Here is a 16,720-nt window from a genome sequence, read left to right as displayed (position 1 = left end):
GGGAGGTGGTATTTTTATTATGCCCACTTTCCAGATATGGAAACTGAGGTTTAAGGAGTTTAAGTGGGCTTCCCTCATAGCTCAGTTGGTAAAGACCCAGGTCCGATTCCTGGGCTGGGAAGATCCCCTGGAGAAGGAAATGGCAACCCATCTGTCTCACCTCTTCATAACATCATTTCTCCCATGGGAGTCAGAACTTGTAAAACAGTGGGCTCTTCATGGTCCTTTATTCCATGGGACTTAAGGACGTAAGGAAAAAATAAGCATGAAAATGCTGAAATAAAACAAATGTCTTTTCCCACAGGCCTTCTCAGAGACTTTAGTATGCTAATATGCCCTGTTAGATGGGAAGCCCCCGCAAAGCATTGGACCAGGGAACTCTTTTCCCCACTGAGACTGTTTTTTCTGCAGGAGATCCTGGATTATATATGTTTGACAATTATTTTTAAATTTGGAAAAAAAATATGACCAAAAACTACTTAATTAAGACACCCAGGGGCTTCCCTGGTGGTCCAGTGGTTACGCCTCCATACTTCCACTGCAGGGGATGTGGGTTGGCTCCCTGGCCGGGGACCTAAGATACCACAAGTCACACGACATGGCCAAAAAACACAAACAAACCTACAATGAGGAACACTGTTTTTTTCAATCTCACAATTGGCATCATCCTAGGATTTGTGAAACTTTTTGTGCTGTTAACTGATCTGTCTCACATAAGCAGATTTCCATTCATGCTAGAATTAAGTATTGGACAGGATTCCATGGTATGGATAAATGAATGCCTCGTTTTTTTTTGATTTGTAAATTGCTCCCATTTTGTTGTTGTTGTTGTTGTTAGAAATGCTGCTACAGTAGCGTCGTTGCAGCTAAACACTTGTACAGAGCTCTAATTGTTGACTTCGGATAATTTCCTAGAAGTGGAATTGCTGAGTCAGAGAATATGGCTGGTTACTGCCAAAATGTTCTTCAGAACGGTTGTACCAGCTCACACCCTGCCTGGCAGTGTCCAGATGCCCACTTTCTCACTCCTTTGCCAACACTGGGTTATGGGCATTGACTCCTTTTTTTTTTTTTTTTTGGTTTTGTGTGCTTCTGATGAGTTGTCAGGGACAGCGTTTGTTGTCCTCCTGTTTCCTCTTTGAGCCCTTTCACTGATTTCTTTATTTTTTATTATTGTTTAATTGGAGGATAATTGCTTCACAACATTGTGATGCTCTTTGCCATACATCACCATGAACCGGCCATGGGTACACGTATATTCCCTCCCTCTTGAACCCCATCCTTCTTCCGTCCCCACCCCATCCCGAGCACCGGCTTTGGGCTCCCTGCATCATGTATCAAACTCCCACTGGCTATCTATTTAACATATGGTAGTTTACATGCTTCAGTGCTGTTCTCTCAAATCATTCCACCCTTTTTTCCTCCAACTGTGTCCAAAGCTATGCTCTTCATGTTCTCGTCTCCTTTGCTGCCCTGCACGGTAGAATCATCCATTCTTCCTTTTCTACATTCCATATATATGCAGTCCCAATTTCTATGGAGGTTTTGAGGGCTCATCTTTTTCTTATTAGCTTGCAAGTTCTTTTTTTTTTTTTTGGCCTCCATACTTCTCAGCACGTGGGCTCTTATTTCCTTGACCAGAGATTGAACCTGTGCCCCCTGCGTTGGAATCTCGGCCTCTGGATCACCAGGGAAGTTCTGAAAGTTCTTTTTTTAAATTTTATTTACTTTTTGGCTGTGCTGGGTCTTTGTTGCTCCGAGGGCTTTTATCTCGTTGTGGCGAGTGGGGGCCACTCTCTAGTTGAGGTGCTTGGGCTTCTCATTGCAGCGGCTTCTCTTATTGCAGAGCGCAGGCTCTAGGGCGGGGGGACTTCAGTCGTTGCAGTTCCCATGCTTTCGAGCACAGGCTCAGTAGTTGAGGGGCTCGGGCTTAGTTGCTTTGTGGCATGTGGGACCTTCCCAGACCAGGGATTGAACCCTGTCCCCTACATTGGCAGGAAGACTGTTTACACGGAGTCACCAGGGCAGCCCCTGAAAGTTCTTAATAGGTTAGAGATATTAACTCTGTTGTGAGCCTGTACAAAGCATTTCTGATGCTTGTAAATCCTTCTCCCGTGAGAAGATCCGCTACATCTATGAGATGGGAAATGATTTGCAAAAGTCACAGTGCGTGGGGCTTCCCTGGTGGCTCAGACGGTAAAGAATCCACCTACAATGCGGGAGACCTGGGTTCAGTCCCTGGGTCAGGAAGATCCCCTGGAGGAGGAAATGGCAACCCACTCCAGTATTCTTGCCTGGAGAATCCCATGGACAGAGGAGCCTGGCAGGCTAGAGTCTATGGGGTTGCAAAGAGTCAGACTCGACTGAGCGACTAACATTTGCATGACACTTTCACATGGTGCATAAGGAACATGATCAGGCCTGGACCTGGGCCTCAGGATGCCTGCTCAAGGCCAGGGGTCAGCGGGTCCCTTCCCCTCCTACTCCCCTCCACTGGGCCAGATTCCAGCATACCCCCGCTCCTAGCAGCTGGCTGCACCTGGGCAGCCCTCGCTGGCATCCCTGATTGATGGAATGGAACGGACTTTCTCCGGACACACACACCTCCTTATACCCCTCAGACTGCTTTCTACATGGGTATATGGAACTAATTTGTTTATTTATATGCACTGGTTTATGACCTGCTCCTTGCCGGGCTCCCCCTCCACCAGGGATCCATTGGGTCCCTTCCCCTCTCTCGCTCCCAACCCCCATCTAATCAGTGGGCCTGATTCCCTGGCTCCTCACTGGCCTCTGTCCCTCATCGGCCCCGTCCAATCCATAGCAGCAGAGAGGACCCTCTGAGGTGGAAATCTGGTCATGAAATCCTGGTTTGAAGCCCAGCTACACATTTTTCTTCACCGTAAACACCAAATTCCCGTGGCAGAAAGAACTGGAACCAGTGCTCTCGTGAGAACAACCAGGCCCTCAGAGAGTGAATCTGAGTGCTGCGTCCAGCGTGGTTCGGGGTAAGGCATTTGGGTGTGGGTGGGGACCCTTTGGGCCCAAATCCAGGTTAGGAAAGAGGGGAAGGCTGGCTCCAAGACCCAGCACCTCCCCACGCATGTTCCTACATCCTGAGGACCCAGAACACCCTGCCCAGCCTCGCCCCAGACCAGCTCCTGTGTATCTCTCTTTCTCTTCCTAGTACGTGATCTTCCCTCTTTCCAGTGACTTGTGGGACACCCCAGGCTCCTGGTGTTCTTCCTACCTCACTGCCCACATCTCCCGTCTCCCCAGCCTGTGCCCCTGGGGCTCAGTCCTCCAATGACACTGGCTCCCTTACTGACCATCCTGTCACAGAACTTTAACCTGCGTCTCTGCCAGCAGGACACCTCAGCTACTCCCTGCAGCCTGGGCCTGCCCATGAACTCCAGGCGCCTGATTCACTTGCTTCTTCAGCATCTCCGCTTGGGCAACTAACAGGCATCTCATACCTCTCACGTCCAGAACCGGACTCCTGCTCTTCCCACCTGCAAACCTGACCACTCCCCACTTCTCAGATCAGATCCCAAGCCTGGACCTTGACTCTCTTCTCTCTTTGTCTCAGCGCCACTCAATCTATTCGGCTATCTCGCCAAATATCGCTGCCTCCAAAATATAACCGAGTCTAACCAGTTCTCTCCATATCCTCCCCACCACTCTGGGCCCACCCACCACCATCCCCATTGATGACTGTGACCTCCCAAAGGTCCCCGTTTTCACCCTGCCTGCCTGGCGTCAGTGCTCAGCAGCCCAGGGATCCAGGTGAGTATCAACAGATTCCCGAGTCTGACCTCATCTCCTGCCTCTTCTATACTCTCCAAGCCTCACCGCGCTGCACCCCTGCCAGGCCACCCAGAGGCCGACTGGGCTCCACTTCAGGGCAACCCCTCCTTCAGGTTCTTGTTCAAACAGCGCATCCTCAGTGAGGCCTCCCTGCTAGAGAACACCCACCACTTCCCGCTCCAGCACTAACCATCTCCCTTCTCTGCCTCACTATGTTTTCACCTCTGACATTGTATATTTTACTCATGCATTTTATGTTTATATCACTCTCTGGCATGGCAACCCACAGTCTTCTTGCCTAGAGAATCCCAAGGACAGAAGAGCCTGGTGGGCTATGGTCCATAGGGTGGCAAAGGGTCAGACACGACTGAAGCGACTTAGCACAGTGCAGTACTCGTTAACTGTGTGCTTCCCAATAGGAAGAGTTTTGTCTCTATCCTGTGGGGCCCGGCGCGTAATAGGTGCTCAGTAAATATTTGCTGAGTGACCATTTGTGAATCTGGGAAGCCCCCAGGAGCCTCCCTGCTCCTACAGGCATTTCTGTGCCTGGTTCACGTCCTTTCATGGCATTCTTTATGAGCGTGATTTGGGGTCCACTGTGGGGCAGGCAGGGGAGGAGGGGGTCCCTGAGGTCCCTGAGGAAATGGACCACAGGTTTCCCCTGAATTGAGTCCTTTTTTTCCCCAGTAAAGTGACATCTTTTTAACATTTACTTTTATGTATTTATTTGGCTGCACCAGGTCTCACTTGCGGCACGTGGGAATTTTAGTTGCTGCGTGCACACTCGTAGTTGCAGCATGTGGGATTAAGTTCCCTGACCAGCGATGGAACCTCAGCCCTCCGCATTAGGAGCACAGAGTCTTAGCCACTGGACCACCAGGGGAAGCCCTTTAATTGCTACAGCTGTCACTGACGTCCTGATCTGGCCTTGGTCCCCGTATTGGCTGCCCCTCCTCCCAGACAGGACACTCAGGCCGGGCTGGTCAGCTCCAAGCCCCTCCCCGGGGTCCATTCTGAGCCAGTCCTTGCAGTTGAGACATCCTGCTCCCAAGTCTAGCCCAGGTGCCTCCAACTGTGGGCCCAGATCTTGGAGCCCATGCCCTCCCCATTTTCTTGACAGAATGAACTCCAGGAGGCCAGCAAGTCCTCCTGGGCCAGAGACCCAGGCAAGGCCTTCAGGGGAAAAGCTGGACCGGATGTATCTGGAGGGAGGAAGAGGCAATTGGAGGGGCTGGGAAGCGGGATTTCTCTGTCTCCTCAGTTCCTCTGGGCTTCCCGGATCCCCTGAGGTCTGAACACTGTGCCAGCATGGGGATGAAAAGAGACCAAGCCCACCACCTCATCCCCTCAGGCCTAAGGGAAGGCCAGTCTTCCTGCCTCGTTCTGTCCACCCCAGGCCTCCAGCACTGATGTCCCTCCTCCGCCAGCCCCTGCCTCCTCCACAGAGGATGGCTGAATGGCCATTGCAAGTCAGGCCCTTCTAGATGTTGGAGATACAACTTCAGGTAAGACAAGACTCCCTGGGGCGTGTCGGGGGCGGAGGGGCGTGGGGATGGTACTGTAGTGGAGGGGACAGCAAACCATGATGAAAAAAATCTGCTAATGAAATCTGTGATAGTTGCTAAAGAGAAAAACAGATGAAGCTGGGGAAGGGAGAGGAGAGATCCCATCACATTGACACTGGAGATGAGGTGGCCGGGGAAGGCCCTGTAGACGCTCCCTCACCATTTACTCCCCGCTTGGCAATCGTGGCCTCTGTCCATGCAGGTGGAGCCCTGGCTACTGGTCTGGGCCTCAGCTCCGGCCCAGAGCGCCCCTCCACACTGAGTCCAGAGATGCAGAGAAGGCAGATTTGACCCTGTTAAATCGCGGAGGCCCGACTGAAGCGACTTAGCAGCAGCAGCAGCAGCTTCTTGGGGAGAGGTCAGGCCTGTCCCCACCGGCCCTGCCCTTCTCGCTCATCATACCCCCGGGATGTGCATGTGCCGGAGAGGCTCTCTCCCTGGGGCTCAGGCCTCCCCTCCTCTAGGATTTTGGGGCCTTGAACACGTTCCCAGCCACCCTGCCCCCCCTCTCTTCCTCCGGGCTTGGAGGTCACCTTCCCCGGGCCAGTAGACGCCCCCCGCCACCACATGTGCTATCCTGCGGAGCCCTGCGGTCCCCTCTCCCGCCCCTCGCCCCGTGAGGGCTGGGACCGCGCCAGTCCTGTTCCGCGGCATCCCCAGCGCCCCACAAATCCGTGTCGAATGAATGAATGTCTCCGGGCCCGAGCCTCGGCCTCATTCAAGTCAGATCTTCCGGGCCCTCCCCGGCCCGGCTCCGCCCTGGGTGGGGTTGGGTGCGGGGGCCGGAGCGCCGTGGATCGCCGCCAGGGAGGTGACGGGGGTTGGGGGTGACCTCGCCCTCCCGGCTCGGGGACCAATGAAGCCGGGGGTGGGGGGACGCCCCTCCGCCGGCCCGGCTCGGCGCTCCCCGGGGCCGCCGATCCGCCGGCGCAGGCCCGGCCGGGCGGGCGGGTGCGGGGCGGGAGGTGGCGCCGGGCGCTGAGTGGCGGCTCCGGGTCCACCCCCGGCGCGCCGGTGCGGGCGGGAGGCGGGGAGCGCAGGGGCGGCGGCGAGAGCGAAGCGCAGCAGCGAGCATGTGCCGCGGAGCTCAGTAACCAGGGACGACCGCGGCGACAGCGCGGCCGCGTCGGCGCCCAGCCCAGCGCAGCTCCGCGCCGCGGCGCCCGGAGAGGGCGGCGGCCGGACGGCCCGGGCCTGCCGTACGGTGCCCCCGTGCCCCGGCCCCGCCGGCCCGGCGCAGACAAAGGCGCGGCCCCGGCCCGGCCCGCCGGCCCCCCCCGCGCGCCCCGCCCCGGCCCAGCCGCTCCCGCTGGGTGCCCCGACGGGGTCTGGCCCGGGGCGCGGGGGCCGCGGCCGCCGAGGATGGGGAAATCCAACAGCAAGTTGAAGCCTGAAGTTGTGGAGGAGCTGACCAGGAAAACCTACTGTGAGTGCGCCCGCCGGGACCCCCGCGCCGCGCCCCCGGCGCTGCCTCCGCCCCCTCGCGCCCCTCCCCCCACGCGCGCCCCCTCTCCCGCACCAGCCGGCTCCGCGCCCCCAGTGTCCGCCCCCAGGGGCCGGCTCCCCGCGAGGCAGCCAAGCTCCCTCGGCCGTCCCCTGCTCTGCCCCCCACGCCCCGGGGCCCTCGGAAGCTCGCGGCCGCGCCCCCAGCCTCACACCTGGCCCTATTGTTCTAGGGCACCCCCCCCACCCCGTCTCCACGCGCGCCCCGGACGTCTGCCGCCTGTCAGCGTGCGCGGGGCCACCCTCGGGACGGGAGGGCAGGCCCTGGCCCCTTCGCGGCCCCCTCCCAGCAGAGCTGTCCAAAAGGGCAGGGATGGGCACGAGCGAGGGGCGGTGGGCCGCGGAGGGGGCGCCCGCTAGCGAGGTGGCTCCGGCTGCGCGGAGCCGACTGGCGGCGGGGCGGGTGATTCATGCATCACGATGCCGCTGCTGCTACTGCCGCTGCTACTGCTGCGAGGTTGGCCTGTCGCCCCCTCCCTGGCCCTGATCGTGTGTTAGGGGGGTGTTGGGTGGCGGGGGGGGAAGACTTGCCAGAGAGCTGGCGGCAGCGAAGGGTCCTGGGCGCCCTCTTGGCTGCAGGACTTCCAGGCTGATCTCTCCTCTGGCCCTGATCTCACCTTCCTGGTTTCCATCTCTACTTGCCAGACTGGGAAGTGGGTTTCTGCAGCCATAGGTGATCTGGCCCCACGCATCCTGTAACCATCTGGGGCACCCATGAGAGGAGGGTCTGCCCATCTCAGATGTCCCTAGGTCTGTCCCAGTGTGTCTCTCTCCACTTGTCCAATTCCACACCTCTCCAGTTCGCTCACATCTCCAGTTTCTCCATCCCAGACTTCTCCTTCCCTGCAAGCCTCTGGGAGATACCCCTGGCACACCAAGGGTTAATGGCGCTGGGTCCTGACCCACAGAGGGTCTCTTTTGGGGGATTTCAAGAAAGACTGCTGATGGGTGAGGAAGGGCTTCTGCCTGGTGGATCTGACTGGGAAGGGGGCAGAGATTCTGGGCTTGGGTTGGAATTCAGAACCTGTACCTGGGCAGCTGTGTGGATCCGGCAGCTCTGCGCCCTCCCTGGAGGTGGCAGACTGACCACCAGCTGCACCCGTTGATGGAGGCTCAGCTTCTGGTGGTGCATTGCACAACCTCTGCTCCCCGCCCCCCAACCCCGTTCGGTTGATCTGAGCACACTTGCAGGTCTGCCCCAGCCCACACTTCCGCTCCGTGCCCCTTGGTCCCCGTGTGCTTGGAATGAAGGGGGCTTTCCTGAGTGGGTGCTCTTCCGCTAGAGGTACTGGCTCTTCTCCAGTGGAATTCTGCAGCACAGCGCTCACATCCCAGCAGCTGCTCCTCGAAGGGAGTGAGGCTTGGAGGACTCCATCCTTACTTCTCTCAACCTCTTTCTGAGCTGGGCAGGTGGTCCTTTCCAGTTCAGCTGTGGTTTTGTGAGGTTTGCTGGGCCTTCCTGCAGGCTCCGTCTGGAAATGACCCATAGCTGTCAGCAGGCAGGCTGCCCGGGGGGATCTTTCCAGGCAGAGCACACGGTGGGCTTCAAAGGAGGGGTGGGCTTGGGTGCTCCAGGGTGTCTCTGTCATGGTGGGAGCAGGGGAGGTGCCTATGAGCTGAGTGAAGCCCAGGTTCCTGCTCCTGGAGCGCATCAAGCACGGCAAGCTCCTTGCTTTGCTAACGTGTTGTCTTCACAGTGGTTCCAGGACCCAAGATCCCACAGCACCCCTGTCACCAGGCGATGCCAGGACTTGAACCCAGGGCTGTCTGGCTCCCAAGTTACGCCCTTCGAGAGACCTCAGAACTCACCCTGAGAAATCCAGAGAAGCTTTTCCTCTTTCCAGTTTCTAAGCTCATGTTGGTAGACTCGGATGGGAAGGTTCCTGGGGAGGTCATTTTGTCTACCCCCCTCTCTCTGGGCAGATCTAGCAACTTCGGGAGAAGTTGAGTCAACAAGGCCTTGTTGGGAACCAGCCCCGTGGTGCTGGGCTGAGCCGGTCTATTTTTAAAGGCCTTTGGAGACCTGGAACAGTTTCGCTGAGGGAGTGAACAAGCCGGGTACTTTTTCTCAGGAGCTCTTACTGGGTTTGGGCTGACGGAGATGGTGGCGGGCTCACGGGCCTTCTGTCTGTCTCCCTTGCCGGTGTCGGCTCCCCCAGGGCAGGCCCTTCCTTCTCTGATTGTGCTGGCACTTAGTAGGGCCACAGGTTCTCTGTTGAATGAAGAACCTCCCAGCAGGAACAGCAGAGAAAGCCTGCAGCTGGTTCTAAAGCCCCCAGCTGGGCCTCCTGGTGACAGGGCTTGGAGCCATCTGCTCTTTGTTTAAGGGATTCTGTGTTTTGTACAGGGTCCAGAGAGGAGCGCTTAGGGAGGACTCTCAAATGTCAGAATCTCCTGGAGAGCCCCAGTTAAATACCAAGGTGCCCGGGTCTGGTTGCCTCCCAGATTTCCGATTCTCAGAGTCTGAGCTGGGCCCAGGCACTTGTCTCCTTGACGAGTGTCTGTCATGCAGACCTTGGTTCCGAGGATTCCTGGCTCAAGACCCACAGCTGGTTCTGGGGGTCCCAGCATGTGTCAGCATCACCTGGTGGCCTAGGCCACCACCTCGGGTGACCCACAACCTGCTGCCAAAGGCTACAGGAGACCCCTAGGGGAACCCCAGATGTCCACACCTCAGTCAGTGCCAGCTGCCATCCTTGGTGGGGAGCCTCCTGTTTTTGGAAGAGACGATCTTGGTGGTGTGTGTGTGTGTGTGTGTGTGTGTGTGTGTGTGTGTATAAGCAGGAGGCAGTCTTGAAGCTCCCACTATGTGGCCCTCCCTAGGTGCATCTGGATTCAGCCTAGCTGAACCGCTTCTTCATTCAGCCTTGACACTGCAAAGCAGACTTTTTTCCTCCCCTGCATAAGAGATTTTGTAAGTCATCAGCGCCCCGTAACCCAATCCTCACCCCTTTCCGGCACAGTTCACATCCAGGGGCAGCAGGAGGTTTGCGAGAGGTGCAGGCCCTGCCCAGCTGGGACTCACTAAACAGTGCTCGGTGTGGCCAGTGGCCTGGTTTCTGTGAGGTCTGGCCCGCTCATGTCCAGCTTGTTGTTGAGGCTGTTGTCAGCCCTGTGTGCCCAGACTATGAGACAGGCCAGCTCTTCACCTAACTGAGCCTCAGTTTCCTCATCTGCAAGATGGGTGTGCTCATGGTACCTGATTCCGAGGGTGTGTGACAAGGGAACAAGATAATTTGCACACAGCATGATACAAGGTGAATGGTTGTTGCTATTCAATCGCTCAGTTGTGTCTGACTGCTTTGTGACCCCATGGACTGTAGCCTGCTAGGCTCCTCTGTCCATCAGATTTCCCAGGCAAGAATACTGGAGTGGGTTGCCATTTCCTTCTACAGGGGATCTTCCTGACCCAGGGATCAAACCCGCGTCTTTCATGTCTCTTGCGTTGGCAGGTGGATTCTTTAACTCTAAGCCACTTGGCTCCTTAATGTGTGACACACACTTGTCAAGGATTTAAGGATACATGTTAGTGATCGTAATTAATGCATTGTTTTAACTATACAGTTCAGCTTCATTCTGAACTGGTCGCAAATATATCTTGTGAGCAAAGTACCTCTCATCTTTCTGCAGAGGAATCTTCCATGGCCCTGGTCTTTGTGCCTGGCACTCAGGAGGCATAGCATGATGAGACTTTTGGTTGGCCCGAGTCTTAGCAGGTTCTTGTTGTACCCACAGCAGTCTCCCTGCCCCCCTCCCCCCGACTTGTTAATTTTGAGGCTTCCCTGATCTACCATTCCCTGAATGCCCACTCTGTGCCGGGCCCAGAGATGGAGATGTGAATGAGAGAGATGTAATTCCTGCCCTCAGGTGGAAACCAGGCAGGTCATCTGGAAAGCTGAGCTTGTGGCGCTCAGGCCATTTGTTGTGGTCTGAGCTGCCTCCATTTAAAGGCTTCTGGACCCAAGCCAGCCGGTTCCAAGAGGCAGAAAGCTCCACCCCTCTCCCCCTTTCTTCTCTCCTTACGGTGCTCACCACTCTCCCCATGGACCCTCTTTCCAAGACTCAGAGGAGGTCATTTCTCCCTGCCATTCTTGGTCGGCCCGGGCTCTGCCTTGCCCTGGCTCGCCAGCCTGGAGCCTCTTTGGCCTTTTCCCTGATGCCCAGAATGTGGAGGGAGGAGCGGCTGGCTGGGCTTTTGCGGGAGCCAGCAGCTAAGGCCTCTGCGACCCAGAGCAGAGAAGGGGATCCCAGGAATCTGGTTGAGAGATGCTGGTTGTCACGTCTCTCTGGCTTTGGGAAGGGTCCAAGAGGGTCCCTTCCTCCAGGGTAAGGGATACTCTCTGAGGGTTACTTCCCCCTCCCAATCTGCTTGGCCAGAGAGGGCAAGACATTGCCTTGGAGGAGGCAGGATCTAAGCACTCGTCTTAAGATAAATGAGCAAGTCAGGGTGTGGAGGCCCCCACCACCAAGCAAAGGATAAGCCACTCAGGAGAAGGAAGGCCCTGAGGAAGGAAGGTGGCTTCTGCAAACCCTCTGCATCCCATGTGCATGCGGGTAAGACCCAGGAGGCTGCTCCCTGACTCCAATGAAAACTAAACAGAGCACTAGCAGGAGGAATCGAGGTTAGACTCTTAACGCGGGGCTGGGCCTTTGGGCAAGTAATATCAAATCCGTTGTAAACTCTATCCTGGAGAATGGGGCCGGGTCCTCATTCACGCTCTGTGACCTTGGGCGAGTTGCTCACCCTCTCTGAGCCCAGTTTGCTCATCTGCAATACCTGCCCAAGTGACTCTGTGGGTCTAAAGGGGAGAGGGCTTTGAGGTCCAAGCATGGGCTGGAGGGGAGCGGGGGGATGTTTAGCCACAGAGTCTCTGAGAGGGCCGTAGACCCCGGGGGCCGGATATGCTGGGGTTCTGGCCCTTTCCTTGGGCAAGCCTCGTCTCCTGGAGCCTCACTTTCCTCTGGAAAACAGACAGCACAGGGGCCCCAGAGTCGGAGGATTTAGCCCTGCCTGCTTCTGGGGAGACCCTTTAAACCTCTCCCGGAGGCAGCTGGTCCTCGGAGGCAAGTCCTCTGTCCTCTGGAGCTGGATATTCTCACTGGTTTACATTCTGCCCCTTGAGGAGAGAAACAGAGGCCAGAGAGGGGCAGGGACACCCCCAGGGCCCAGGCCACCTGCAAACACCTCTTCCAGCTTTCTGCCTCCTCCAGCTCCACCCGTCGCCACCCCCACCGCAGAGAGTTCTGGCATCTCACATCTCACAGTGTCAGGGAAAGCTCTTTCTCCTGGGGGCAGCCTCGGGACTGGACCCGGCCTCCTCTGCTCCCAAGACCAGGCTTGAGCCCCTCTGGGGCCGACATAGCTGGCTGGTGCATGGGCCTCGTGCTATCCCTCACCCAAAGGCCATAGGAAGGGACTTGGACATTTTCTGAGGTGGGTAGAATGGGGGTCCATGGATGGAGATGGTGGAGACATTAGATTTGGGTTTAGATATCATTTTAGCACATAGTCCAATGAATGGGGGGGCTTCCCAGGTGGCTCAGTGGTAAAGAATCCGCCTTTTAATGCAGAAGCTGCAAGAGACAAGGGTTTGATCTCTGGATCAGTAAGACCCACTAGAAAGGAGGTGGCAACCCACTCCACTACTCTTGCCTGGAAAATTCCATGGACAGAGGAGCCTGGTGGGCTACAGTCCATGAGATCGCAAAGAGTCGGCTGCTACAGTGAGTGGATTGGAGAAGAGGGTTGCAATCAAAGTCGTGTGATCATAGTGATGAACTGGGGGTTCATCAGTGCGGGTGATGTAAAGGACAGATCCTGCGTGTATTTAGGAGGAAGACTCAGTAGGACTTGGTACATAGGTTTTATTACCTTGTGAATTTGAGATTATATACTCTTTAACTTTTAAAAATCTGACAATTGTGAATGTTTGCCCACATCATTAACTGCTCTTCTAAAACATGATTTTTATATGATGCATCATATAAGTGCAGCATATTTTATTTAATCCCCGGCCACTGGACAGGTAGATTGCTTTTTTCTCCCCAGTGTAAACAGTGCTGTGATAAGCATCTTTGTACCAAATCTTGGCATAAACATCTCTGTAGTAAATTTTTGCACATGTCTCTTCTTGAAGATAAATTTCCCCAAATGAAGTTGTGGCATTACAGGCTGGGAACATCTTAAAAGGCTTTTGATTGAAAAATTGTTCAGTTGCTCTCCACAAAGTATCAATATGTTCCCATTTATATTTTCAGCAAAAGTGGATGAGGGAGTGCCTATTTCCCTGTATCCTTGCCAGCACCGAGTATTATTGTTTTCTTAATAATTGCCAGCTTGATGAAGAAGAAAAAAGTAGCTCGCTATTTCAATATTCATTTCTTTGATTACTATAAAATAAAATCCTGGAATCTTTGAGCTAGAGGAGACTTTGGGGTCAGGTAGTTCAATGTTCTCATTTTACTAACGGACCAGTCGAGTACCTGAAAGGTGAAATATCTCTCCCAAGGCCACATGGCAAATACACAGGCCGGGAACCTAGGAGGGCTCATTCCCGTCGGGTGCCTCCCACAGTGCCATGATGAGTTGGCCTTTGGGGTGGAGATGAGCAGGTAAAGAAAAACAAACAGAAATTTTAAAAGAGATTGCTTCTTACTATCATTATGAGATGTAATAGTTTGTATTGCATGTGGCCTGTCTACCAGGGAAGAAAGTGAGAGTGTTAGTCGCTCAGTTGTGTCCAACTCTTTGCAACCCCATGGACTGTAGCTCGCCAGGCTCCTCTGTCCGTGAAATTCTCCAGGCAAGAATATTGGAGTGGATTACCATTCCCTTCTCCATGGGATCTTCCCGACCCAGGGATCAAACCTGGGTATCCTGCTTTGCAGGCAGATTCTTTACCATCTGAGCCACAAGGGAAGCCAGGGCAGAGATCATCATAAATTAACATGCCAGGTTTCTAGATAATGTGAAATTGGGGTCAGATTCCCAGCCAGGGGTGGGACAGCAGAGTGGTGAGGGCTCAAGGGTAAGTGTGTTGGCCGTGTATCCCCGGGGAGCCCCCCACCTCTCTGAGCTCTGGGTGCCTGGTGTGTGCCTGTCAGCAGGCACAGGAACCGATGCCAGTAAGTGCCAGTAATTGACCTCACAGGATGGGAGCTGATTGGCCATCAGAATCAGGGGACGGTTCCTGGCCACCCCCCTGGGAGGTCACAGGGTAGAGTGTCACAGGCCCCTGACTGAATTGGGAGTGAGTGGCAAACGCAGAAGACATCTATGTTTAGCCTGGCGGGTTGGAGGCTAGATCGTTCTGGGAAGTGGGGAGGGTGGGCCGGCTCCTGAAGGCTGGATTTTAGGATCCTGCGTGGATGTGGGCCTGGGGGACTGTAGACACACCTGCCTGGGGTTCTGTCCCAGAATTGCTGCAGCCTGGACAGTGACTGGAGTCGCTAGCCCCTTCTGGGCCTCGGTTTCCCTTTCTGTACGGTGTTCGGATTGCCGGATGGTGGGATTTCCTCTGGGGAAGCCTCTCCCACCCCCATCCTGGGTCCCAGGGACGGGACATGCTTGGGCTCTGGCGTCTGATGCCTTGGCTCGGCCACAGGCATATCCTTCCTCTCCTGATGCCTCTGTTTTCTCATCTGTGAGCTGGGGCTCGTAAGCCCCCCATAACACAGGGTGTTGTGTGTGAGGTCAGACACGGCGGAGACACTGAGTTCGGTGGCCCACTTGGTGCTCCCTCTGAGCGCATCACTGGTGATGGGGGGCCCGTGAGCAGTGACTCGTGAGGATCAGAGGCTGTCGCCACGGCGAGAGTTGGGCCTTAGATCACGTCTGTGGGATGCAGGCCCAGCTCAGGGTTCACGTGTCTGTCACCCACTCCTCCTGGGAGCTCTGCGTGGTCCTCGCTTTACAGATGAGGAAACTGAGGCTCAGGGGACCGCAGCTGGCCCAGGGCACACACCTGGTGAGTGATGCAGGGGGAAAATTGACTCTGGGCCTGGAGGAGGGGTCCTGTGCGGCTGGGGGTGGGGGTGCGCCGAGATGCTAAGGGCATGGGTGTGGGTGAGCGTGAGTGACTGTGGGCGCCGGGAGTGGGTGTGCAGCCCTGGCTCACGTGGGCACGCACCGAGTGCGAGTGATGGGGTCACTGCGTGTGTCAGGAGTGGGTGAGCAGCACGTCGGTGTGTATGAAGGCAGGTCTGAGCAGGTTGTGATGTAGGTGTGCAGGGGGGGTGGGGGTGGGGGCACTTGGGTGGGAGGCAGAGACAGGCTGGGGCTGGGCCAGAACTCATTGCTCAACTGCCTGCCCCAGGGCCAGGTGACGTGGCTGCCACGCCTCTTCCTTTCTGCCCTGGCCTTGAGGCTTCGGTCGCTGGGAGCCTCCTGCCCTCGAGCTGTGGGGAAATGTCACTGGGAGGAATGAGAGTAAGGATGCATCCTGTTTACTAAGTGGGCACTTGGCGCCAAGCCATGCCGAGTACAGAATTCTCTCCTGTGTTCTCACTGCAGTGAGAACTATTGTGTCCATTTTACAGATGAGGGGAAGAAGGCCCAGGCAGGTTTAGGGACATGCCTAAGACCGCCCAGCCAGTCAGCAGCCAAGATGGGGCTCCCGCTTAGACTTAGACCTTTATCTTGCAAAGCCATGCACTTCCCACCCCGTGCCAGCGTCCCATCTCTGTGAGCCTCATAACCTTGGAGCTGCTGCTTAAGGTAGTGAGTGTCCCATCAGTGGAGGCATTCAAGCAGCTGCCAGAGTATCAGACAGTGCCAGGTGTTCCTGGATGCCTGGGCTGGATGGGAGGTTGGATGGTGGGGTGGTAGGATCCTTCCAGCTGGAAACACAGCCCTACTGATCTTATTTATTTTTGGTGGTGCCGTGTGGCTTGCAGGATCTTAGTTTCTCCACCAGGGATTGAACTCATGCCCTTGGCAGTGCAAGGGTGGAGTCCAAAGTACCGGACCGCCAGGGATTTCCCAGCCGCACTGATCTTGCTGTTCTGATTTCTGCAGGGGACTGGAGGCAGCCACGCTTGGCTTCCTCTGGGGCAGAGCTGAGGCCTGCAGGAAGGTGGCAGGAGAAGGGCTGGGACGAGTCCAGGGAGCCCCACCAGGAGCATGCAGTGGGCAGGGCCACACCCCTGTCTCTGAGGCTTTCTTAGCTCTGCCCCATCCATGGGGGGCCTTGGGTTCTGACCTTGTGTGGACCCTGTGCTGACCTCAGGGAAGCCTCCCAGCCTGTGAGCTCTGGAGCAGAGTACCCCATTGTGCAGTGTCCCCTGCTTTCGGGGAGCCCGCAGACTGGGGGCTGGGAAGCTGATTGGGGGCAGCCTGAGGAGGGGCAGCCCAAGGATGAGGCCATGGAGGCCCAGAGCGCCCCGGTCACCGTGCCCTGCCCTGCCCCTGCCTGGCATGGGTGCGGTGCGTTGGGAAGTGTCTGTTGGACCCAGGAAGACGCGGAGTCCTCACGGGGGCTCAGAGGCACAGTAGACTGCGGGGTCTGGAGGCTGGGTCACAGGGCCCTGTGTCACCGTCCGCAACTTGAGGGCTGGGACAGGTCTGGTGGATTTCGGGTTTGCTCAGTGCCCAGTCTAGAGCACAGGGCAGGCCTGTGTGTGCCTCTGGGAAAAGCTTGGTTTTCCCAACGTGCTTGTCCATGTGTTGCTTTGTTTTGCTCCTCCGATGACCCGGGTGGGACCCATCTGTGCCCGTGCCCTGCCATCTGATGGGGGTGCGGAGTTGCCAGGGAGTCAGAGTCTGGGATCCCCATTCCAGCCCACGACTCATCGTGGCCTTTGGTGGCGCCTCTCAGGGTCTCCGTTCCCCATCTGTCGCACTCTCA

General features: G+C 56.3%; 1 protein-coding gene and 1 long non-coding RNA gene across 2 annotated transcripts in view; both read left to right on the top strand.

Annotated features, from left to right (window-relative positions):
• Positions 1 to 4,848: 4,848 nt before the first annotated feature.
• Positions 4,849 to 6,077, top strand: LOC138438021 (uncharacterized). Its single transcript, XR_011256244.1, has 2 exons — positions 4,849 to 5,312; positions 5,575 to 6,077. It is a non-coding gene; the product is annotated as an uncharacterized lncRNA (long non-coding RNA).
• Positions 6,078 to 6,406: 329 nt separating this feature from the next.
• Positions 6,407 to 16,720, top strand: part of NCS1 (neuronal calcium sensor 1) — a 56,008-nt gene continuing 45,694 nt past the window's right edge. Inside the window, exon 1 of the mRNA XM_069580012.1 lies at positions 6,407 to 6,798. Within this exon, the coding sequence (XP_069436113.1) occupies positions 6,735 to 6,798 (64 nt within the window). The 5' untranslated portion in view covers positions 6,407 to 6,734. The remainder of the gene's footprint in view (positions 6,799 to 16,720) is intronic.

The sequence above is a fragment of the Ovis canadensis genome, chromosome 3, assembly GCF_042477335.2.
Source record: "Ovis canadensis isolate MfBH-ARS-UI-01 breed Bighorn chromosome 3, ARS-UI_OviCan_v2, whole genome shotgun sequence".
NCBI classification, from domain to species: domain Eukaryota; kingdom Metazoa; phylum Chordata; class Mammalia; order Artiodactyla; family Bovidae; genus Ovis; species Ovis canadensis.
Note: the sequence above shows the minus strand (reverse complement) of the source record. Positions and strands in the feature narration are given on the sequence as shown.